The sequence below is a fragment of the Panthera onca genome, chromosome A3 (genome assembly GCF_046562875.1).
Source record: "Panthera onca isolate mPanOnc1 chromosome A3, mPanOnc1 haplotype 2, whole genome shotgun sequence".
Taxonomy (NCBI): domain Eukaryota; kingdom Metazoa; phylum Chordata; class Mammalia; order Carnivora; family Felidae; genus Panthera; species Panthera onca.
In genome coordinates, this window is record NC_138341.1 from 79,121,463 (window position 1) to 79,146,715 (window position 25,253).

The 25,253-nt window shown below is 43.4% G+C and overlaps 1 protein-coding gene across 3 annotated transcripts in view; it reads right to left on the minus strand.

Moving 5' to 3' along the window:
- The window catches only part of MGAT4A (alpha-1,3-mannosyl-glycoprotein 4-beta-N-acetylglucosaminyltransferase A), a 115,689-nt gene extending 110,354 nt beyond the window's left edge, over positions 1-5,335 (minus strand). Inside the window, exons 1-2 of one of the 3 annotated variants that reach the window (XM_060608241.2) lie at positions 5,197-5,335; positions 403-729 (exon numbers count right to left, since the gene is read on the minus strand). In XM_060608241.2, coding sequence (XP_060464224.1) covers positions 403-496 — 94 coding nt within the window. In that variant the 5' untranslated portion in view covers positions 497-729; positions 5,197-5,335. Of the gene's footprint in view, positions 1-402; positions 730-4,116; positions 4,221-5,196 lie in introns of those variants that run through there. The other 2 variants (XM_060608212.2, XM_060608232.2) reach the window with 2 other exon arrangements.
- Positions 5,336-25,253: the final 19,918 nt, after the last annotated feature.

Here is a 25,253-nt window from a genome sequence, read left to right on the forward strand (position 1 = left end):
TTTCATGAAGGCACTGATTGTGTCCTTTTAAGTACTTTATACAACATCCAGTACAAGGAAGCTTATTAAACATTTATGATGTTTAATAAAAATAAAATGCCAAAACAAAAGTCTTTATTATTCAACTTGGCTGTCATGTATAATATAACCACTGATCAGTATCCATTTCTCCAAGTGTAATTATAAGAAATCGAAAACAAACCCCATTCAAATTAGAAATTCTCCATCTCCTCTGTCCAAGAACATGGTTTCATTGCTGTGTCAGAAATAAACTAGCAGGCCACCAGCAGAGAACATAAAACATACAGATTGTTGGGGTATTTAACCTAAGCATTTAAGCACCATCTACAAAGCAAAAAGCCTACTACATTTCATGCACTTTTTTGGAGATATTTTCCTTACCTTTCCCATTTTGCCACGTGGTATACCAAGATAAAGTAAGGAACGAAGTGATAAATGCTAAAACAGTAGCTACAGTTCCATTTCGGAGCCTCATCTCATTTCACCATCACAATGGTTCATATGTTTATGATGGTAACCAAAACTGTTTTCTTTTAATCGTGAAGTCAACTGAATCCAGTACTCCTGGCTCTGGGCCAATAAAAACAATCAATAAGAGAGGTTCATTTCAGATGCTCTGCAGAACAAGACTAGCAGCAACACCATTCATAATTGCTATTCAGGATGGTCTTCAGTCTTCATAGGCTGATGTCTCAGGCTTCTTTCTTCCTATTGAGGGAAAAAAAAGAAAGAAAAACTTGTTCAATAATGCAAAATATTAGTTTCTTCATTTATTATTCACCATTATAAACAGACTTTTGGTTGGGCTAAACTCTACCTACAAAGATTATCCTCACATCTAAACAACTCATTTAATATACTAGAATTATGTGGTTTTTCTCCTCCAGAAAAGAAAGTAATGGTTTGGGGCGCCTGGGTGGCTCAGTTGGTTAAGCATCTGACTTCAGCTCAGGTCATGATCTTGTGGTTCTTGAGTTCAAGCCCTGGGTCGGGCTCTGTGCTAACAGCCTGGAACCTGGAGCCTGCTTTACATTCTGTGTCTCCCTCTCTCTCTCTGCCCCTCCCCCATTCATGCTCACTCTCGCTCTCTCTCTCTCAAGAATAAACATTAAATTTTTTTAATTAAAAAAAAAAGAAAGTAATGGTTCATTATTTAAAGGGGGAAGTTATGAGACTTGTTAAACAAATAGTAAGCCAAAGATTCCAAGCTGATAACTCCAAAGATCACACAACAGTTCTAAGTAGCATAACTGTCGCTCTCCTTAGATTTCCTATTGCAAAGTAATAGTTAACATTTTAAAAATATTAAGAAAAAACGACAGACTACAATATGCAAACATCAAAAAAACCTGAGCTCTAGATACAGCAACATCATTACTTATATGACTTCCAGTGTGCACTTATCTAGGCCTTGCAGTTTCATCCATAAAGTGAGAAAAAAGCCCCTCCTGGCTCCTCCTCTAGGACACACATAATGTTATAAATAACAGGTTACAGTTATTACTGCTATTTATCATAATCATGAAATAAGTGTAGTTTTTCCAGTAACTAACCTACTCCTAAGGTGTAAATTGGGAATACTCAGGCATTTAGAAAATGCAGCAACCAACCAGCGCACTGTATCACCTAGGACCATCAGTTAGCATTGTTTTAACTCAGAAAATCTGGAGATCACCACCCATCTAACAAAGCTGTTGAGAAAATCAAATTAAATCAAGTCCTTATAAGCACTTACGCATATCACCCAGCACTTAATAGGTTCTCCATAAAAGTTAACTATGTAAAAATAAAAACAAACAAACAAACAAAACACTGCAGCCAGCCACTGGTTTAGTCTACTCTATGCACAGCCAGTGTCATTCCCTTGGGAGCATGTCAGGCACTCTAAGATGTGCATTGATTCCCAGTGGCCTCAAAGGGACCACAAGATGCACTTGGAAATATACTAAGGCATACTCTAGTGGGTTGAGTTAATGCACCTCCAAAAATGCCGAACAAGCCCAAGGGACAATTTCCTCAGCAAGAAAGTATGGCTGATTAAAGTGGCCATTTGTAGGCAATTCAGAAACTACCATCTGAGCTACTTTGTAAAACTGAACATTACTAGAAATCTCCACTGGTCTAGAGCATAGTACTAATGGTATCAATGATAAGACACTACAACTCACCAAGTGTTTCCTATGCATCTATTATATGCTTTAAATCTTCACAAAACCCTATGAGGGAGGCATTTTTTTAACTGAAGTATAATTGACACACACAAGGTTATACTGTTTCAGGTTTAATGAGACAGGCATTACTAACCCTATTTTACACACAAGAGAAATGAACTCAGAGAAAGAACCCTAATTTGTAGGACTCCAAAGTTCAAGCTCTGACCTACCACCCTTTCCCTCTCAAACTAGGTGACCAGCAGCTTGGAAGAATGAAGAGAAGGGCTGGGGACACTCAAAGTCTAGAGACCCTTCCTGAAGGCATCATCTTTAACTGTGTGAATTTAAAATATTTTCTATACTATAACAAATATTGATCTATTATGAAAAAAGATGAAAATTTCATAGGAAATTTCCAAATTTAAAACCTGAAACTTTAAAAGAATTTCTCACTTCCTGTAACCTTTGGCTAAGCACCCCTCCCCCCATCCCACATACACACCCAGCATGCCTTTTAACTTTCCTTGGCCAGTAGATCTCTCACTATAGTATAATATTCTAGAAGCACTGAACTCTACTTCCTTGCTTCCTATTACTATCTGAAAACAAGGAACTCCAAAGGTATTCTCACAAGTTATCAGTATTTTTTAAAACCAAAGTTATTCACCTTCTATAGTTAAGACAAATGAACGTCAAACACACCCACATTTAGTGGTTTAGAACTTAAAACCTTCGTGGCATTATCTTATATCAGTAAGCACACAATGAGTTCTGATTATAAAAAGAGATATGATAACTCAGTGAATTATATAACGTAGAATTATAATCCTGGTGTGACTTTATATAAAAATGCATATAACTTTCTGTTGTTATATACTTAGCCCTACCCCTACTTCAGGAAGGATTTTGTCCTGGTAAAAGATCTAAAAATATACAGGTTATTAAACATCCAATTAATAATTATGGGGAAGTAAAGAAAGAATCCTAAAATAAAGGATATTTTTAAATAGTTTTATTAAATACAAAGTAAGCCCATATGATAAAACTCAGTATAAATACGTAGAGACAGTAAAAGTAAATGACTTCTAAAATCAAAGTAGACTACAGATATACTATTAATAACGTGTGAAAAATATATGGAATATTAAATATTTGATCCAGGAAGCTATTAAGCTCTGGTTTGAAGAAGATACTTATCAATTCTACTAACAAATAAGACCTGAAATTCTGCAGGAGAAATGTAAGAGCATTTTACTCAGTAGGAATGTAGTCATACATTTTAATTAGAGTTTCCACACCAACGAAGTTTAACTGCACAGTGTAAGTGAAGACTCCACAAAAACAAAACTAATGATCTCCACGGTCTTCAACCAGAAGAGGCAGTCACAGGCTGGACAGCCAAGAGCCCTATGAATTGACCAACTGCCTAAGGCAAGAAACAAAGTGACGCCTATTCTTTATCGATGTCCACATTTGCAAAAATGGTAATCTAACACCTTAATCCCTGAGATTATTACTTACCACATCTGAATCTTGAAAAACAAAAAAGGAAGTGGCTAAAATTACTAATATCTTCTTCACCCTGACAAAGATGAATGGAACTTCAACTCTAGATCTCAAACTGAAAAGTCTGTTTTAGTTAACTTCCCTTTAAGGGCTGCAGTCCTGTATTTTATTATGAGATACAAGAAACTGTATTTTAAAGTGTTCTCTTAAATATTCATTATGTTTTATGGCTGAGAACACTTTGCTGAACACTTGGCATATTCCCTAATAATCCCACAGACAGGACAGAGGTGCCTGAGGAATGAAAGGCAGAAGCATGAAATCCATAATGCTTCTATATAACTATAACCTATATAACTTTATACACAGTATTATGGAAAAATTAATTTATTTTAAATTTATAAAATGATTAATATTTTTCATCAATACAGCTTACATAATTTCATCATCCAGTGCGTTTTCAGATTTACAAGTGTGGGCTAAAGAAACCTCTGCCATGATAACCTGTTAATAAAACTATTTTTTTAACATTCAGAAAGACCAAACCAAAAAACGCATTATTGATTCTAAATTTAGGTTCTAAATTCCAACGAACGTTGTTGTCATTATTTTTTATGAGAATTCGTCCGACGGCAAAAGCACAACAGCAAGATACATGGGAAGCATTAAAAACATATATTATGTCTGCTTATATTTCGCAATTCGGATTGTAAGCAATGAATGGGCTCCAGAGAAACACACGCTTCGAGAAATAAAAGCGGGCGCGCAAGTGGTATGACTGCCAGCTCATAAAACACGCCTTGGAGGTGTCACCTGGTACACTCTGTGCAATCACCCAGACCCAACCTAAGGGTCCCACTTGCAGCTTCCTCCTTCAGGGGGAACTGGGGCCTGAGGGGATGGGGGTACTCTTTCATACCGGACCCCCGCATCTTCACTTTGTAGAAATATTCAGTACGACAGCTGCACGCCTCCTCCGCCACGGCGGGAGCAGCCCTTGCCTCAGTGCCCGGGACCTCCTGGCCCCCGCCTCACCTGCCCCTGGCCCGGCGAAGGCACCGACTCCGGGACCGGTGTGGGCCCTGGGACTGCCGGGTCAACTCTCCCTTCTCCCTTCTCCGCGGGCAACTCTCCCTTCTCCCCAGTACCCCCCAAGCCCACACTTTCCTCCACTTTGCCCCAAAGTCAACGAGCCCCGCCGCGCCGGGAAACGCACCAGGCGCCCTGCCGGCCACCGGGAGAGAGCACGGCACCGAGGGTCTGTAGCAGAGGCAGCGGTGGCGCGGGGCTGACCGCGCGGCCAGGGCTTCCCGGCCCGCGCCCCGCCCCGAGGCCCAGCCCGCGCCCGGAGCCGGCCCCGCAGCAGCCTGAGACGCGCGAGCTCCGGGTCGGGCCGCGGCGCGGGCGGCTCCGTTACCAGCAGGTGGATCTTCCGCGACCCCAGCGTCTCAGAGCCCAGAAACCGGCACCGCCCCTCCATCCCGCGCCCCTCCGCGCAGCCGCCCTGCGCCCCTACCTCGAGGCAGCCCGTGCGCCGCCGCCGCCACAAGCCGCGAGCCGCAAGCCCCTCACCCGCCGCTGGCGCTGCCAGTCCTGTCGCGGCCGCCGCCAAGGCTGCTGTGGCCGCCGCTGCCGCCGCCGCCGCTGCCGGGCGCCCCGCCTCCCCAGCGCGACTCCGCCCCCGCCGCTGGAGCGCCGCGGCCGCCCCGCCCCTCGGCCCCGCCCGCGACCCCGCCAGCCATTGGCCGCCGGTGCTGCGCGCCCTCCACTGAGCGCCCCCGCGCGGCCGAGCTGCTCGCATCAGTGGCCCGCCTGGCTGTCATTTAGGGGCGCCGTCTCGCAGCCCATATAACTCTCCTGAGATCCTTTTCTCCCCCTTCATTTAATGTCACGGCGAGGTTTGGAACGGCGTGTTGGTCTCCGGCCCCAGGCTCCGGGAGCTTGGCGTCTCCGCGCCGCCCCGCCGCCACATCTGGTTTTAATCCTCCCCGGCGTATGCAGAGGCAGCTCAGGCTGCCAACGCAAGGCCCCAGGGAGCCCTCGGCCTCCGCCTGGGCTCGCGACCCGACCACCCGGGGCTGCCTCAGTCCGAGCCCCTAGCCCCAGCTGCTGTCCCGTTACCCGACCGTCCAGCCTGGGCAGCATTCCTCCGGGCGACAAGTCCCAGGGGCGGCTCCCGCCCTAATTCAAACAATAGCTTCCGAGGCCCCGTAGTTCCAGCCTCACCGTCCATCTCTGACCTTCAGGGCATCCCCAGCGACAGGCATCGCTATCCCCAATTTGCTGGGACTCAGGAAGAAGGACTAGCGTAAGCATAGGAAGGAGAAATACAAGATTTAAAGGCAGATCATTTGGGTGTTAACGCCTTTGATTTTTCCGCTTCATCACCTGTCCTGACCCTTTCTCCTGAGCCCCGTGTTCCAGTCGTTCACCATGTCAAAACGTTTGAAGTTAACTTCAGAACCAACTAGATAATCAACTATAGAGAGCCTGGGCGGTCTGCCTCTGTTTTGCTTAGTATTCATAGGTACTGCGACTTGGGTTAATAGTAACTACAGTTGGGCACATCATCTTTTGGATAATACACCAAAGATGTGTTATTTTAACCATTACAGTAATCCCAACAACAACCCTGCAAGTTAATATTTACAGGGTATTGAGAGGCCGAAGATCAAGGAGACACCCTTCTTCTTGCCAAGCTCCCAAATTCTTTTTAGAAAACAGCAATCCAAAAATTCAAAACTAAGAGGCAAACCTCAATGGTTTGTTTCCCCAGAAAAATCCAACCCCCACCCCCGTGCTTTTTTTTTTTTTTTGTCTCAAGGTAACAGTAATTAACAATCAGCTAAGATATGTATGAGTTTCTTAGTTCTTCCATGGTGATATTTCTCTCTGAATGTTGACCTGTTTTAAAGGTCAGGGAAGAGATACATGATTCCCTTCCTCCTGTGGTCCTCTCTTGATTCAGGGGAAACAGACAAAAAGGTTCATCTACTATCCACCACCATGAACATAACTTAGGCATGACAGCCATGACATTAAATGACAACTTTTCTCTCTGCTTTGGTGGCCTGAGAGTCAGATTTACTGTATTCTATGACAAAGACATTTCCTGGTAGCAAGCTGGCAATAAGATTTCATGACCAGATGTAAGCAATAAAGACTGAGACCATCTGAGACATTGTTTAATACATCTTGCCTAAAATATATTTTGGGATTGGAAAATCCTAGGTCTTATTATACATTGCTCTTAATGACAGACAAGCACACTCCCTCTTGCAAATGGAGAAAGCTCTGCCATTTGACAAATGATGAAGAAAGCCACCAAGCCATGCCCACAGGATTGGCCAAAAAGTCAAATAGCACAGGTAGCTACTGTTCCTATTTTACAGAGGAAGGAACTGAGGCCCTGGGAGACTAACTTGGCAGATACAAATAGTAATTTAGTCAGCCAGTAAATGATAGAACCAGAATTCACATCCTGGTCTGTTTGATTCCAGAGCCCCTACATCATTCCACCACACTACCTCTCTGCTCAAGCCCTCAGCAATTGACCAATTTTGTTGAATGGATGAATATTAAAAAGATATGTTTCTCTCCACTTTCTCCATTTTTCCCCTTCTCAGTGAAAGAAGGAAATGAAAGCATTCGCAAACATTCTGTAAGCAGAGGCATATGTCAGAGGAGAAAGGAAAGCCTGGAAGGACAAGTTTCAGTTACAGACTCAATGGGCTTATTCAGGAAGACAGCAGGAATTCCCTTTGGACACTGGTTAGTGGAGAAACCTACAGCAGAAGACAGAAGGTGAGCAGAACAAACAAAAACAAAAACAAAAATCACAACTGCTTTCCTTTGGGGGCCTTTTTCATAATATGTTGCTTCTCCCTGTCAGCAGGAGGGCAGGTTTGGGAAGAAATCTGGCCATACAGTTAAACTGGTCACAGACCATTCACATTTTAGCTCAGGAAAATCTGGATTTCAGTTCATTGTCCTAAGAATTGGAAAGACATGGAATATGTGCCTCCAAGGCATTGATCATAATTGGCTGTTCATTCATCCTAACTGCAGAGCACACGATTCTGGATTTTCCAGAATCTATGGTATCTGTTTAATAAAGGCAGTCATTCCAAACCCCACTGAGTCCTTTCTCTTTTTCTTATCTTTTCTGTGATGATTCTCCTCCTCTATTATTCCCTTTTTGTTCCTTCTCTACTCTACAGTTTCTCTTTTTGCCTTGTCCAGGCCTTTAATTCAGTCAGTGGAAATAAGGGAAATGCTTAGGCAAGAAGTTCTGCCTGTAACTTCACCATTCTGTATTCTGTCCCCAACAAAACTGCTATGTTCTTTCCATGTTTTCTGAGTATTTATGAGGTACAGAGGCACCTGGCATCTAACCACAGGACACTCACAAACTAGTGGGAGTGGTGGGTAAGGAATTAAATCCCAAGACAGTGCCACAAATTCAAGGCACTAGAATAGAAGATAGGATGGGGCCATCAATCAGATTCTCAGGGCAGGGGAGTCTTCCTGAAGGTAATACCTGAGCAAAAAGCCGAGTACACACCAGAAGCTAATCTTTTCCCTTTATTGCTCTCATGGTGCGTAGTTGTTGGTGAGGCCATGCCTACAACAATCAACTTCTAAGAAATCAAGCACATGATCTTTAGTCCTCTTTAACTCCAGTCCCTTCCATACATTAGCAATCAAACTGCATCATATATGAGTGCTTATCAAAGTGATTCTGGTTTGTTGGCTTCTTGCTTAAATGGGATCTTCTTTAAATTGTAAAGGCTTCAAGAGGAATCACACCGGCAGGTCCTTCCTGGCTTTTTTAAATGGTTTCTGAGAAGTGGCAGGAACTCTCTCATTTCACTTGATAAACAGTGTGCTCTATCACTATAGTCTAGAAGCTACAGGGGAACCAGGACCAGGGTAGGAAGTAAAAGGTTATGTGTTTCAGGCACAGTGTCCCAACTGTTTCTGTCATGTCATCAAACAGAGCACACAAAGGCCAAGAAATTAACAAGAGAATTCAAATAGAACCAACCTATTTAATATTCAACTCTAGGTGGACATTAAGGCTAATCCAGATGAAGGACAGCAGAGAACTAAATTATTTTTATTTATTTTTACCCTTCCTCCTCACACCTTTGCTCATCTCCATGTGAGAGAAACCTTGAAAGATGCCTTTCCTATTTCACTCACATTCACACTGTTGGAGTAAATGGGTCTATCAGATTGTTCAGACAAAAGCCATCTTGTGTGACTATGTAATTTTGGAATTATAAGACCTCACTATTAAGTGTTATGGTCAGTGGTGTTTGCATATGTGTATAAGACATAGCTAAAATTTGTTCAAGGAAAGCCCCAAGACAAAAGAAAATCCAACCATCTTACCAGGAAAGGGCTCTCTTCCAGGCATTGTTAGAACAATCAGCAATGCCTTGTGGCAGGAAAAGTCTCTGCCAAGAGTGTTTAGGAGGGTTGGAGGGATCACTCCCTTTTTAGCCACACCATTAAAGCTGACTCACTGGTTTTATTATATTTGATGTATACTCTGAAGGCACAGTGGAAGAGAATTGTGCACCAGAGAATTAGCACGCTTTAGGGATTTTTTTCTTTTTTCTTCCTGTGTGAATTTGGTACTTGTAAAAGATGCTGGATCAACAGACCTGCATCTGAAATCCATCCATGCATAAAACCAATTCCAACAGTTCAACTGTGCTACTCTATCAGTTTATTTCAAACAGAATAAAAACCTTAGCTCGAAAAATACATTCAGGGTCACCTGGGTGGCTCAGTCAGTTAAGCGTCTGACTTTGACTCAAGTCATGATCCCCCAGTTCGTGGGTTCGAACCCCGCATTGGGCTCTCTGCTGACATCTTGGAGCCTGGAGTCTGCTTCGTATTCTTTGTCTCCCTCTCTGCCCCTTCCCCACTTGCACTCTGTGTCTCCTTCTCTCTCAAAAATAAATAAACATTAAAAAAATTTTAACAAAAATACACTCAGGATCATGACTTCCAAATAGTATGCCATTTGGAGCTATGGATATCTAGACAACATAATCTTTGTCCCTTTTTTCATAATAACCCAGTATTTCTTTACCCTCTTTTATAGTGACTGATCACAGCCCTACAAGCACATGTCTGTATCAGCCAAGGACCAGTCAGAGAAGAAAAAAGAAACTATTCTAGGTATTTTGGACAGAGGAATTAATACACAGGAGATTGATTGCAAAGGTATTGAAAGGGCTGGATGAAGAAAGAAGGGGGTGAAGAGCAAAGAGAAAGCAGGATGGATGCCCAAGGATCAGGGGCTGCTAATGCCCGTAGGTGGAAACTTTGAGCTTGCATCTGCTACTGCACTATTGAAGAACTACTGCTATTGGTTATGGAACCCTTAAAAAATGCTTCCTCAACCTGGGTGGCAGGCAGCAATCACCCTACCCCCTCAGCTCATGCAGCTGTTGCCAACAACCTCAAGCAACTGCCACACTGTTGGTGGCAGAAGCAGGAAGCTTCTCTCTTTCATATGCCTTCTGATCTCCAGCTAGTGCCTCCTGTTGGCAGACACTAACAGAAAGTTCCAGGAAGCCGGGGGAACTGTAGCTAGCTCACTCCCAGCTCCAGTATCGCAGAGCCGAGGACACAAAGGCAGCACGTGTGAGACCAGAGACGATGGGTAGATAACTGACCCAGTGTCAGAATAAAAAGCTATGTCAGGCATTCTTGAAAGCGAAACCAGAAGCTTGTCCTGGAAACATGAGGGAATGGAGAACTGTAAGGCTGTCAGATCTTTCCGCTCCTGTGGGACTTATACAAACTCTAGAAAACACAGTTCACATTCACATTGTTCCCAAAAGAGACCATTAACCTGTCTCATGGGCAGCCATCACAACACTGTCGCTAGTAAAGAGAGACTTTTCTATCAAATGATGCTGTATTAAGCCCTTACGTGATCAGTAGTCTAGAAGACACGGAATTGTAAAATGTGGTCTTAACCCTCAAGGAGTTCACAGTCTATTTGGAAGAACACCCAAGGCTCTCATTGTCTCATGCCTGCTTGCCACTGGAGCCACATTCTTCTAACCCTCAAGCCAAGCCATGCCATCCTGAACCATTCCCTCCCTTCCACAAAGTGGCACAGGCTCAAGCAACTCACTCCCCATCCCCATTCCACTGCCCTCTTTGGCTAGCTAACATCCCTCATGATTCAGCTGGTTGCCACTTCCCTGCAAAGCCCGTCCTTACCTCCAAACCTGGGAGAGGGACCCATGGCAATCCTATCCCTACTCCTACCTATGGATTCATCACACTGTACCATTTTCCTGAGATTCCAGGCTGGTGTTAGCTGGAGGAAGAGCAAGCTTTGACACCTCTCAGCCTTTCGAGTGGTTGGGTCAGATCTGGGGCAGTCGGAACCCTCCAGCTGCAGGCAGCCTGGGGGCCATGAAGAATGTTACCATTTTCTCTGTATTTTGCTAAGTGAAAACAGCTGGGCCGCCCCAATATACTCTGCTGACTTAGGTGCCTCATTCACTCAGCTGTTATTGCTTGTGGTTAGGGAACATCTTATTAAGCAATGTATGGCAGGCACAGGGGAGCTACTCTGCAAGGGTTCATTGATGGATTGAAGGAGGACTCTGTGAAACAAGACACACTTGCTCTGAGCCTTCAAGAACAGGTGTAGGATTCAAGCAAGTGTAGGGGGAAAAGACATAAGCATTACAAGAGAAGGAGCACACACACACAGAGGTCAGTGCACACTGGTTGTTCAGGACACCTGGGTGGGAGGGAGTAAGCAGAGGCACTGTGGGAAATGGGGCAGGTCACGGAGGAGAATGCAATAGAGTTCCAGCCTCAGGATCAGATAAGAGGAAAGCACTGATGATTTCTGAGTTGAAAAGCAATATTGGGGCACCTGAGTGGCTCAGTCAGTTGAGCATCCATCTTCAGCTCAGGTCACGATCTCAGGGCTTGTGAGTTCCAGCCCCACATCAGGCACACTGCTGTGAGTGCAGAGCCTGCTTCGGATCCTCTGTCCCCCTCTCTCTCTGCCCCTCCCCTGCTTGTGTGCTCTCTCTCAAAAATAAATAAAATATTTTTTTAAAAAAAGCAATACTATAGGGGCGTCTGGGTGGCTCTGTCGGTTAAGCGTCCGACTTCGGCTCAGGTCATGATCTCGCAGTTTGTGAGTTCCAGCCCCACGTCAGGCTCTGTGCTGACAGCTAAGAGCCTGGAGCCTGTTTTGGATTCTGTGTCTCCCCCCGCCCTCTGCCCCTCCCCTACTCATGCTCTGTCTCTCTCTGTCTCTCAAAAATAAATAATTTTTTTATTTAAAAAAAATTTTTTTAAGCAATATTACAACAAATTCTAATATTCAAGGGTAAAGAAGTTCTCATGTCATTGATACCAACTACAGAATTGCTGTAGCATTTTTATCTGAATTTAAGAAAATGGGGGAACACCTGGATGGCTCCTTTGGTTGAACTTCCAACTTCAGCTAAGGTCATGATCTCACGGTTCTTGAGTTGGAGCCCCACATGGGGCTTGCTGCTGTCAGTGTGGAGCCTGCTTGGGATCCTCTGTCATTCTCTCCCTTGGCCCCTCTCCTGCTCATGTGCACTCTCTCTAAAATAAATAAAACATTAAAAAAAAGAAAAGAAAATGGGTCTTATGAGTTTTAGGATTATCAAACAAATATTTACTGAGCTGCTATTATACAGTCCATCTGCACACCTCTACTAGAGGTGCTTAGTAAATATTTGCTCCTTGCCTTGCTTGTGCTTCCTACTTTAAACTTTAAATTGATCTAGGATCAAAATCACAAGGCATATGATAAGCGAAAGGAGAATAGAGAAAGACGGTTGTCTTCAGTAAATTAATGTTCTAATATGGGTGTCTCAGATGCAACTGAAAATGCCATATCACTTCAGAAATGAACTATAGTGAGAACTCAGGTGTCTCTTCAGAGAAAAGAATCTTCCAGAATTCTGAACACTCTATCCAATAGATTTGTTCAGATCATCTTCATTATAAGGAGTTCGGGGAGGTGGAAACAGTGTAAGGACTTGAGAAGGTCTTCTGAATATAAAATCTTGGTGCATGGAAGTACCAGTTTAGACATTCCAAGACAATCTCCACAGAGTGGTTTGTAAAATGAATTTTTAAGAAATTCTCTAAAAGAAGTTTTTGGGGGGCACCTGGGTGGCTCAGTTGGTTAAGCCTCCAACTTCGGCTCAGGTCATGATCTCACAGCTCATGAGTTTGAGCCCCACGTCGGGCTCTGTGCTGACAGCTCAGAGCCTGGAGCTTGATTCAGATTCTGTGTCCCTCGGCGCCTGGGTGGCTCAGTCAGTTAAGTGGATTCTGTGTGTCTCTCTCTCTGCCTTTCCCCTGCTTTCACTTCATCTCTCTCTCTCTCAAAAATAAATAAACATTAAAAAAAGTTTTAAAAAAGTTTCTGGGCAGCCATTTGTTTTGTGTACTTAACAAATGCTTATTGAGGGTACATGCTATAAGAGTGACCTGCCTCTGGTTCTGTATGAGAAGGGGATGAAGGAGCAAGGTTCAGTTCATACCCTAGAGGTAAGAGAGGTGTCAACAAGTTTTCCCAGGTCAGGGAGCAAGAGAACAGGTCTAACAGAGGTACAAAAAACTTGAACACCATTGAGTTAGAAACACGGAGGCCTCATTTTAGGTAAACTCAAGTCTTGTGCTAGTTGGGCCCTGTTTCTTTTCCTCTGGGCTCCCAGGCCTGGTTCATAGCCTTGTGTCATCTCCCAGACAGCCAGCCTGGCATTTCCTCAGATGATGTCTTTCTCCAACTGAGTAATTGCCCCATGCTTTCATTGTGGAGAACCTTTTGTTCCTGTTGGTTTTCCTTATAAGCACTCCATGTTATCTAAAGCTTTGCATATCAAACAGGCTAAATACATTGAGTAATCATTTTCCTAGTTTAATTCAATGATATATAGATCTACAGATAGACAGATATATACATAATCAAGAGTTCTGACTCACAACAATGTGATGGCCAACTCACACATGTCTAGCTATTAACAGACTAGCTAGTGTCCCAGGATACAGAGTCCTAACACTTGTACCCTGCCCTATAGAGGTGATTTAAACTGGACCAAGACCAACAGAACTCAGCAAATCTCTTCTCTGAAGGGTTTTGAAACAAAGACATACTGGGGCACTTGGGTGGCTCCCTTGATTTAGTTGAGCATCCAACTCTTGATTTAGGCTCAGGTCATGATCTTAGGGCCATGGGATTGAGCACCACCATCCCCCGGCCCTACCCATCATCGGGCTGCATGCTGAGCGTGGAAACTGCTTGGGATTCTTTCTGTCTCTCCCTCTGTCCCTCTCCTCCCCTCATTCTCTCTCTCTCTCTCTCTCTCTCTCTAAAACAAAATAATAATAATAACAATGAAAAGGACATGCAATGTCATGCAGTATCAGGGCAGAAGCTGAAAGACAGAGGATGGAGAAGACAGAAACTTTGAGCAAAAAGGAAGCCAGAGGTAGAGAGGAAAGTAGAGAGAAGAGAAATGAGTCCACAAAAGGGTAAGAAGCAGCAGCCTGAGGGAGAAGCAGACTAAGCAGTGGAGGCACGACTGAAGCAGTGTTGGACCTGTCTATCAGGTCAAGCCAGTGTAGGAGGGGAGTGTGTACTGCAGGCAGGACAAGGACAGTCAGACTTGAACTTGTCTAGGAGGCTGAAGGCTTGGTTCCTACCCTTCTTAAAACTACCCTCACACAACTCTTCATGAAGGGCAGAGCAGAGGGGTCAGGGATTTGAGGAAGGCTGCCGGGTCTTCAAAAATAGGACTTGTATTTTAGATTACCCACAGTGTATATTATGTGCTCTATTATTCCATTCTCCTGTCACCTGTGCATTGAAAAAAAGTAGGTAATTTTACTTATTTCCATTTTGAAATTTGAATTTAAAACAATTAGTCATGGGCTGAAGAGATAGAGAGGCCAAGCCACCAAACCTCATCAAGGCAGCCAGAGATCCAACAAGGCCAAGGTTTGATAAGGGCATGACTTATTGATATACAGATTCTAAAACTGTCATACAGAGGATAGAAATAATCTATTTCTGGGGTGCCTGGGTGGCTCAGTCAGTTAAGCGTCAGACTCTTGATCTCAGCTCAGATCATGATCTCAAGGTTCATAAGTTCAATCCCCACATCAGGTTCTATGCTGACAGTGCAGAGCCTGCTTGGGATTCTGTCTTTCCTTCTTTCTGCCCCTCCCCTGCTGTGCTCTCTCTCTCTCTCTCTCTCTCTCTCTCAAAATAAATAAATAAACTAAAAAAATTTTTTTAATTTTTCAATGTTTATTTATTTTTGAGTGAGTGAGAGAGAGACAGAGCATGATGGGGGAGGGCCAAGAGGTGGGGGGGGGGGACACAGAATCCGAAGCAGGCTCCAGGCTCCAAGCTGTTAGCACAGAGCCTGACATGGGGCTCGAAGTCACGAACCTGCAAGATCGTGACCTGAGCCAAAGTTGGAGGCTTAACCGACTGAGCCACCCAGGTGCCCCAGAAATAATCTATTTCTAATAATGATGATCATAATCTCCACATTCCATTTATTTCCCCAAAACCCAAAACAGGAGATCAGTCAGATAAATCCTCTTGTATTTTAGCATTCATTAGAACTGTCTATGTATGGGGCACCTGGGTGGCTCAGTTGGTTAAGCTTCTGACTTTGGCTCATGTCACGATGTCATGGTTTGTGAGCTCAAGCCATCCATCAGGCTCTCTGCTATCAGCATGGACCTTGCTTCAGATCTTCTGTCCTCCCTCGCTCTGCCCCTCCCCAGCTTGCACTCACCCTCTCTCTCTCCCCCAAATAAATAAAAACATTAAAAAAAAAACCTGCCTGTGTGGTATTATTTTTTTTATCAGCCTTCTAGTTTTCCAACCTGAATTGTATCTCACTGGTCCCAAACTTCTAGCACAATGTGGATTTGGCATCATGGACTTAGAATGAAAAAATATAAGAACCGCTCCCAGCTAATGGAAAAATAAATTGGAATTGTATTGGGAAAGTGCCCAAAAGAACTTGCCTCAAATGAGAATTGAGTTTTTAGCTAGAAAAATCTGATAAGGGTAAAAAAAAACCCATCCTATAATTCCTCTAATCATCTAATGGTCCTTATAATTTACTGTTTCATTGCCCTCCTATAAAGGGACATTACACTTGAGTGTCTGTCAAATGTTTTTATAATTACGAAAGTACCCCCTGCCCAGCAATGTGAAATAATTTCTCCTTTCAAATGAAAGCTTCAACCTTGCAGTGAAAGTACATGTGCCAATTTCTTCAAGTTCCAAGGCTAAAGGAAAAGTCATCATCTTGGCCTCTGCAGAAAAGAACAAATATTTAGAAAACTTCTTCCCCCTTTTAGCATTTGCCATAGTTGTCATTTGACTACGTATCATATTTCTTTCCTGTTTGGCACATATTTACAGAGTGTTTACTATGTTCTGGGCACAAAGCACTCGGTGGCACACACAACTGAACACAGCTATTCAATTTGTCTGGAGTGTGGGGAAAGGGCAGGAATATAGCAGGAAGTGAGGTTGCATGGAAAGAATGATGTTTGGGGTCAGGTGGTTGGGGATGGGATACTGGAAGAGTGCTTCGGTGCTAGCAGAAGGGGTATGAACTTCGTTCAGTAGATAAGGTGCAATCATCAGATGTTTTTGAGAATGGCTGGTCAGAGCTGTGGTCAGAAGGTGGGTCCTGATCCTCCTGGTGGCAGCCTGCACAGTGGGGGATGGGGGAAGGAGGTTGGATCCTCTGGGCAAGAGCTAATCAGTCCTAGCTTAGAAGACCAAAGAGAGGAAGTGGAAAAAGTGGCACAAAGATTTTGAACCCAGCGATGGGGCTGATTGCTACTAGCATTCCAAACCAAAGCAGAAGTTACAGTGTTGGAGATGTATGGGAGGAAGATGACTTCAATTCAGGCTCTGCTCCCCTCAGAGTTGTTAAGAGATAAAGAGCTATTGCTCTTTGGCAGGAGTGGGAAATGAACATCAGACTTCAGAAGAAAGATCAGGTGACACCAGCAAGATGGAGAGGGATGGGGGTGAGTAGAAGCCATGGGTTTATCAGCTAGGCCACTGGCCACCTTCACAAGAGCCATTTCAGTAGAGTGGCTCTCTCTCACTTTCTCTCTTTCTCAAAATAAATAAATAAACATTAAAATAATAATATTTAATTTAATCTTCACAACAACTCTAAAAGGCTGAAACTCTCATTTTGCCTGTTTTACACACAAGAAAACTGAGGCAAGAGACATTAAATAACTTGCCCAAATTCATGCAACTAAGAAGTCACTAAGCTGGGAATCAGCCCAGCCATCCTGCTGGAGTCTGTGTCCTTAATCATGACGCTGGCCTTCCCCATGAGGTATAAAAGGAGTCCTAGGAACTTTGCAGAAACTAAACACAATCATAGAAAGCTTTCAAGTAGGTATTTATTTAAAGCCTGGCTCATTTTAGAGAGTGACTCAGGCTAAGTTCATCCTCACTTGTTATGGGGCCAAAAGTTATGTAGGAAAGCTGAAAAGTCTGCCAACATCCTAAGCCTAGAATTGAGGACCCTAGGAGCAAGGAGGAACCCTGAAGTCTCTCTGGGAAAGTGCTTTTTTCACATAAAAAGAAATCACTGTCCAGAGCAGCAAGGTGGCTTGGCTAAGGTCACATCACTGGCTTAGGGTCAACAAAGCCCAGAACTCAATATCCTGAGTCTTCCCACTATACCCAAAGGAGCTGGAGGTGGAGGAGACAGAGGAGAGGGGTGTGGTGACAGAGGAAGGAAGCAGAAAGGTGAGCCTGCACCCCAGAACCCAGGTCAGGGTGAGGGTGAGTTGTACCAACCTATGCACAGGCTACCGCCCAGCTCAGTCCTTTTCCTGAGAGAGCTCCCTGAGGTTGCATGTTCCAGTCGGCCATTTAGCATGACTCTAATTTCTTTTCTTTCTCTCCATCCTCACTCCCATCCAGGGTCTTACACTATTTATGCCCAGAAGAAAGGGTGGATGAGGCCTGGCACACAAGTGCTAGGTGAATGTTTTAAAATTAATTAATTGACCCACCCATGAGTGAATAGTATAGGAGAAACATGCAAAGGAATAGCAGCTCCATGGATTTCCCCTTGATCCACTGGGGAAGCAAGGAAATAACTTCAGCAGAGGCCTCTTGGATCCTCAGAGAAAACACGTGGTTTGTACCAGTGACGAGCTACACAGAGTTGGTACTGGTCCTTCTTCAGGTAAGTCCATTTCTTTACAACATTGAGGTTCTCACCATACGAGCTGCAGTTGGTAACTTTCACCTTTTACTGGCATTTAATTTTGCTGCCAACAGGGATACAGCAATGTGAAAACACTAAGTGAGTGTCTCTCGCAAAAACAACTTTCCACAGAAAAACTCACTGTGCAAACATGGCTGCTCCCTAAATGGCCCTACACATAAGGCCCAGAAACAGAAAGTACATTTTGCAAAATAACGGCGTCTCCCAAAACTGTTAAAAAGCTTTTGGGGTGGCGTTAAATCTCATAAACAGGAGAGGGCAAAGTCATTATGATCCAGTGATCATCTTCTGTATTTGGCTTGGCAATGCATTATGTTTGGAGACCATTCTATTTGTATGATTAAATGAAATGACTTGAGGAAAATACAAAAACAATGTCCTCATCACAAGAAAAAAACTTTTTTGTAATGATATGTGATGATGGATGTTAACTAGACTTACTGTAGTGATCATTTCACAGTATCTCCAAATAGCAAATCATTCTGTTCTACGCCTGAAACTAATATAGTGTTATATGTCAATTATACCTCAAGTTTTTTTTTAAAAGCCAGAGATAAGAGGTCAAAACAAATGAACAACCTACTTTTTACATAAAAAAATGTAACAAGTTTCCAGCTTGAATTTGAGAGTATGCAGAAATCAGAAGTTATTTATATGGGCTTAATTTTAGGGGAGAACCCCAGACAAAAAATACTTGGTGATTCTCTGTTGCCTGAACATTATTAGTATTTTGTTATGACTTATCACTTAGGTATAAGGACTTTCTCTTTGATAATTATCTTGATGTTGGTAATCATTCTACAATACATATGTTTATCAAATCATGTCATACACTTCAAATACATACAATTATGTTTGTCAGTTATTCCATAACAAAGTTGTTTTTGTGGGTGTGCTTTTGTTTTTTTAAGAGTGAATGTCCCTGGAAAGGACACTGCATCACACCAAGGCAGCACAGGCCTTTGGGCCCAGACAGGTCATCAAAGCCAGTGACTATAGTCAGGGATGAGTATACTTCCACCCAGTTGCCCAGTGTGAAGGGGCAGCCCCTACACGGCTCTGACCACTTATCACCTCCTGGGGATAGAGACCCAGAGGAGCCAGATCTGCTTTTTCAGAAGAAACTGAAATTCTGATTCTAATGTTAATTTTCCATATTTTAAAATAGCAGGTGGACCAAACAAAACACATTTTCTAGCCATAGCTGAACAGTAGATCTTGGCTTCCAACCTCTCCAAAATCTTCTTAGTTCATAATGTCTTCGTGGGAATCAGTGGACCTGAGCCTCAGGCTTAGTTTGAATCCCAGATTTTCCATTTAATCAATGTGGTATATAGGAATATATGATATATATTTTAATAAGGTGTGTGCCTCATATCAGTATATATGTTATAAATTATATTATGCATATTATATTAACATATCAAGTAATTAGGCCTAGTTATACTTAATGTTCAGAAGCCCAGTTTTCACATCTGTAAAATAAATACGATATTGGTCACCTTGCGGGGATGTTGTGAGGGTTTACCGCATACACTCCTTGCCATTCTGATTGGGGGTCCTGGGGGAGCTACCTGAAACTTGAGGCCTCCTAGGCTTGATATTTTGTTAAATAGCTTGTCCTTAGAGCAGCAGAAAGCAGATGGGAATGGGATCAGGGGCCTGATGGACATGGGGAAAGTCTGGAGCAGTCACAGAAAGGATTACTAAAGATTAGACACAATTTCCCATCTTCGGTTCTCATCTTTTCGTGACTGGCTGAGCCTTTGTGAACTTCAGTACAGTGTCCTCTCCAAGAGCATTCACCCTTTAAGATGGGACAAAGGATGGATAGAAAGAGTGCTCTGGCAGGGAGGGGCTGGGAAAACCACACCCAGGGCAGGAAGGGGTCCCTTCTTCTCCCACCATGCTTTGCAGCCTGAAGGCCTCTGCAGCTCCTGTATCATCAAGTTCTGCCCTAACCCAGACCTGCCCAGACACTATAGTGATCACTTTATGTTCACTTTAATAAAAACAACTTACAGTCAATGTGTGAAATACAATTCCAACCTTGAACAAAGAAAAGGTATACACATGCATGCAAGTATGGAAACTGTCCTGGTGGAGAACACCAAAGTGTGGTGGTAGTGTTTGGAGGGTGGGGGTGGGGTTGCTAGGAGAGTTCCAGTTGTATCTTTATGCTTGCAGAATGGCCAGTTTTTCCCAGGACCCTCGAATGCTCGACCTGATAGTTCTCAGCCTGGATTTCCCCCCTCTTCCTTCGAAAAGCCCTCTGCTGTACTGTGCACAGCACTTCACTGTTCTGTGTCCTTTCTAGTTTTGAGTTTATGCCTTCTTCCCACCCTGCCGTGTTAATGGGTCCAAGTTCTGCTACTCAGTGGAGGCCCTTTGTCCTCTTTCTCCCTCTGCTTTTTCCCAGTGTGCCTCCTCCATCCCCATCTCTGCCCCCAGCACACCTCTCCGTAAATCAGCGTAAGGCCTCATGGCCCCTCCTGTATCTCTGTCCGATTCTCTTCCCACTGTAGACTTTCCAACAAAGAATGAGCCCAGAGGGGACTCCCTTTCCACATATGTTAGCGACCAGCTCTGGTTGTTTTTTCCTTCTCAAACCAAATCTTTCTCCACAATACATCTTTTCCTGCCCATGTCCCCATTTATGGGGTTAGTATCCCCCCTTGCTCACAGTGACTGAGGCAGAAGTCTCAGACTCAGCCTTTGCTCCTCTCCCTTTCTCTTCCTGCACTTGGGGTCAGCTGCAACTCCCATCTGTCTGTTTCACACAACCGGCACAGGCATTTGATCTCATTTCTCCTGCCTCCTCATTAGGACAAGACCTCTTAACATCAGCCTTCCAGCAAAGGGTTACAGAAACCCTTGCCGTCTAGCTTAGACATACAAAAGGGATACATCTGAGCTTCCTGAGGGATGGAACCAAGAACTAGAACCAAAAACTGGGGCACACCTGGCAATAAGTTAGTCTCTATTGGAGAGAAGGACTGGGGAGTGGTTGGGGGTAAGGAGTGCTCCATCCACCGCAGAGGATGAGCCCCAAACTCTGCAGCGTGGCACTCAGAGCCTGCCACGGGTGTGCTGTTTCCTGCCTGGCCAACAGTACCTTATCATAGTTTTTCTCAAAAACACATGACCATTTTTGATTCTCTTTCCTGATACTATTCAGAAAAAAATATGATTTTTAACTCACAAGGGGCCTCATGCAATAAAAATGTCTGAGAAAAGAAATATAGCTCTTTAAGCTGAAGACCTCTTTTTCAATAAGACATATGTAAAAATATGGTTTAATATGTCTTGATCTTTTTAGAAAACACACTTTTATTTCAGTTATAATTAGATTGTGTGGCATATGTGTTTCTGCCACTATACACTGAAGGGGTCCCAGGGATATGAAGAGAACGCTCTCGAATGGGTATCTGTTGGTTTTGTTTCATAAGCAGACTCACAGTAGAAACAGTTGCCTTTCCAATATCAGTTCTCCACTTTTCTTTACTAACAGAACCCTGATCTTTTTGGGAACAGAAATATCCCAACTTAATAAATACATTTCCCAATCTCCCTTTCAGATGTGGGTGACAATACGATGAAGTTCCTGCCATTGACAGTTACACAGAAATTGTTAAGTGAAGACTTTTACCCTCAACCTTCCTCCTTCCTATTGTGTGAAATAGGGACCCAATGGCTGGTGCTTTAGCTGTTATTTTTTGACTACACCCCCAGGGATAGTAAAGCTCAAGGTTAGGAGGAATCTGGTTTCTTAATGCTTTGTGAAGCTGCCACACCAGCCTTGAACTGCCTAACTTCAGACTTCTTGTCATGTAAAAGAAAAGTAAACCCTAACTGGTGGTTCCCAGCTTGAGCTGCCCATAGGACTCATCAGAAGAGATTTAAAAATTATTGTTGCCTGGATCTCACCTCAAAACATTCTGATGTAACTGATATGGGGTACAGCCTGGGCATGCAGGTTTTTTGTTTTAAAGCTTCCAGATGATTCTAGTGCACAGCAAAAGTTGAGAACTACTGCCCTACTCTATTTAAGCCATCACTTTCCCAATGTTTGTTACATACGGCCAAATGCAATGGTTCACAGATGATCTTCATCCTCAGCCACCCAGCGTGTTTCTAGTTAGAATGATAATTAAGAGCTGTTGATGTGGGGCACACAAACTCTGCATAAAATCAGACCCAAGGGTGGATGTATGACCTAGCCGGGACCAGTAAAACAATAAAATCTTGAGAAGCAAACATAGGAGAATAACTTCATACCTTGGGGCAAAGATTTCTCAAACAAAATATAAAAAGCACTAACCATGAAAGAAAAAAATTGGAAGGTTTTTCTTTTCATTTTTGTTAAAATAAAAAACTCCTGTTCGCCAAAAGACACTAATAATAGAATGAAGAAGAAAGCCACGTGTGGGAGAAGATATTTGCACCATGTATGTAAGGTGGACTTATGTCCAGAGTATACAATGAACCTCAATCAGTCACTAAGAGGCAGTCAACCCAATAGGAAAATGGGCTGAAGACTTGAACAGACACTTAATGAAATACAGTCTCCAAATAGCCATAAATATATGAAAAAGTGCTCAATTTTCTTAGTCATTAGGAAAATACAAAGTAAAACTATAATGTGATACCATTGGATATCCATTGCATAATGGTATCAAAGAACTCAAATAAAATAGACTGACAATACCAAGTATTGCTGAAAATATGGAGTAACTGGAAACCTTCTATACTGCTGATGGGAGGGTAATTAATACCACTACTTTGGGAAATTGTATCTATAAAGTCTTTTGACAGGAGAAATGTAGAAGAATTTTTGGACACCTTTTATAGCCACCAAAAATCCCACCCCAACCCCAAATTCTGACTACTTAAAAAAAGAAAAAGGAAAAGAAAAACAACCCTGCAAACTTTGACACAAATAAAAGCTGGAGGGCCAAGTAAATTGCACACTGTTTATAGTAATGGTACATGGTAGTGCCATCTTGGCCAGGAAGCAAATACCATCCAGTATAAAGTGTCAAAAGGTCTTTAGGAACATACCCCTGAAGTAAAATGCAATTTACTGTATACTTGTTTATATTGATTGCGCATGACCTAACTTCACTGTAATGATTAGGACAACTTTGGTTGTAAGTGCTGGAACCCAATTAGAACAAGATTTAGCCAAAAAGGGGATTTTATGGACAATTGCTAGGTTAGAAGCTGTAGGAGAGTAGGGATGAAGACAGCCTCAGGACGCTGAACCCAAACACCCCTGGGATGCCTCAGCTCTGCATCTCTCCGTGTGTGGCTTCCTTCTTGCTGACTGCATACCTGCCTCTGTCTACATAGTTCTCTGTACAATTTTATCCACTGGGAAGACACTCGTTTTTTCTCATTTCCAGTCTTAAAATTCCAGGGGAGGAGGGTGATTGGCTCACATGGGTCAAGACCCCATCCTAGGACCACTCAACTGTGGCTTGGAGATGGGACCTGACAAAGGCACTGTGAATGTCCAGCTCCAGCCTGGAGCCCAGTCTGCACTGTGACCAGGGGGCATAGTTTCAAAATGCCCACTCCTGGGGCGCCTGGGTGGCCCAATCGGTTGAGCGTCCGACTTCAGCTCAGGTCGCGATCTCACCCGTTGGTGAGTTCGAGCCCCGCGTCAGGCTCTGGGCTGATGGCTCAGAGCCTGGAGCCTGCTTCCGATTCTGTGTCTCCCTCTCTCTCTGCCCCTCCCCCATTCATGCTCTGTCTCTCTCTGTCTCAAAAATAAATAAACATTAAAAAATTAAAAAAAAAATGCCCACTCCTGTGTTATCATGAAGATGAGGTGAACATTAAGGGAAGCAATGCCAAAAAACATGGAGCACCAGATGGCTGAAGGAAAGCACGTTCAGTTTAGGGAAACATAGATTTTCCTACTGAACACCAAGTTATGTGATTGTGTTTTTCTGTATGACTGTTTCTCTAATATTGCCTCTGTGGGGACTGGAATTGGAAGAAAATCAGCCACAGCCCCTAGTCACTACACACCTGGAGATATACCCACAGAGAGCCTGGGATGCCTAAAACAATGGACTGCCACACTCCATAAGCTATAAGCGCTACCTCAAATTATGGGATTGGGAAGCAATGTGTACCCAGAACAGAAAAGGTCAAGCATCAAGACATGTCCTGCATCAGAAAATGTAGACCATGTAGTAAAAACAAAATATGGAGGCAAAAAATGTGTCCTCAAATACAAAACATGGTCTCTGAATACCCATATCCTAAAAAATGGGGATCAGGCCGTTCCCCTGTTCCCTACAGAGAATTTTGGAATGTGTGTGTTGGTGTCATTAGCTGAAGAAATCTAAGGAAGGGCCATGAGCTCCAAGACTGGGTGGACAAAGGTCATAAGGAACAAATTCTGTTTGTGCACTGGATTTCTCTGAAAGTAGTAAAACTTTGCACTCTGTATCATATGTTTCATCTACCAAGTTGGAGTTTCACAGGAAGTTGTTCTTCCTGTGTTTTTACCAGTAAAGTAGATGCACTGTGGCAGAACTCAGTCTAATCCCCACCCCGCCCCCCACCACCCCCACCACCCCCCATCAGCATTGTATCTATCTGCTCGTGGCGTGGCCCATGAGTGCACAAACATGGCAGACTTCTGCTGTGTGTCTGGGCTTTTGCATAGGTGGAAGCATATATTGCTTCACTGAGTGTTTCTTAATTCATTTCCTGAAAAATACAGCTGTCTTCTTTCAATTCCTTAAAATTAATATCTTTTACAGCTACATTGTAGTTCTCAAAATTTTGGCTTCACGGCATCAGTAAGAAAGTGGTCTGGAGTGACTTCCTATGGACAGAACTCAGTTTGTGACTTTCTCAATACGACAAAACCAAACAAAGGCACAAAAACCAAACAAATGACCTGTTAGGCTCAACATAGCCAGTTACCTAACTGAATTTTACTTAAGGTCTTGTTGACTTATGCAGACATAGCCTAGGCTTCTCTGGGACCTCAGGGCATGTCATCAAAGACAAAGTGTCTGGTTGAATGGGGGAGAGCATTAGAAGGCAGGAGGCCTTCATCCCAAAACAAGTCCCAGATAAGGGAGCATATTGCCAGAGATGGGTGGCCCATGGAGAGCTGGGAATAGGGTAGGGTGAATGGAGATGGGTCAGGCATGCCTTTATTATTTTAGCACTATCTTCAATCAGAAGGAGAGGAATTCTGAATCCTGACCTG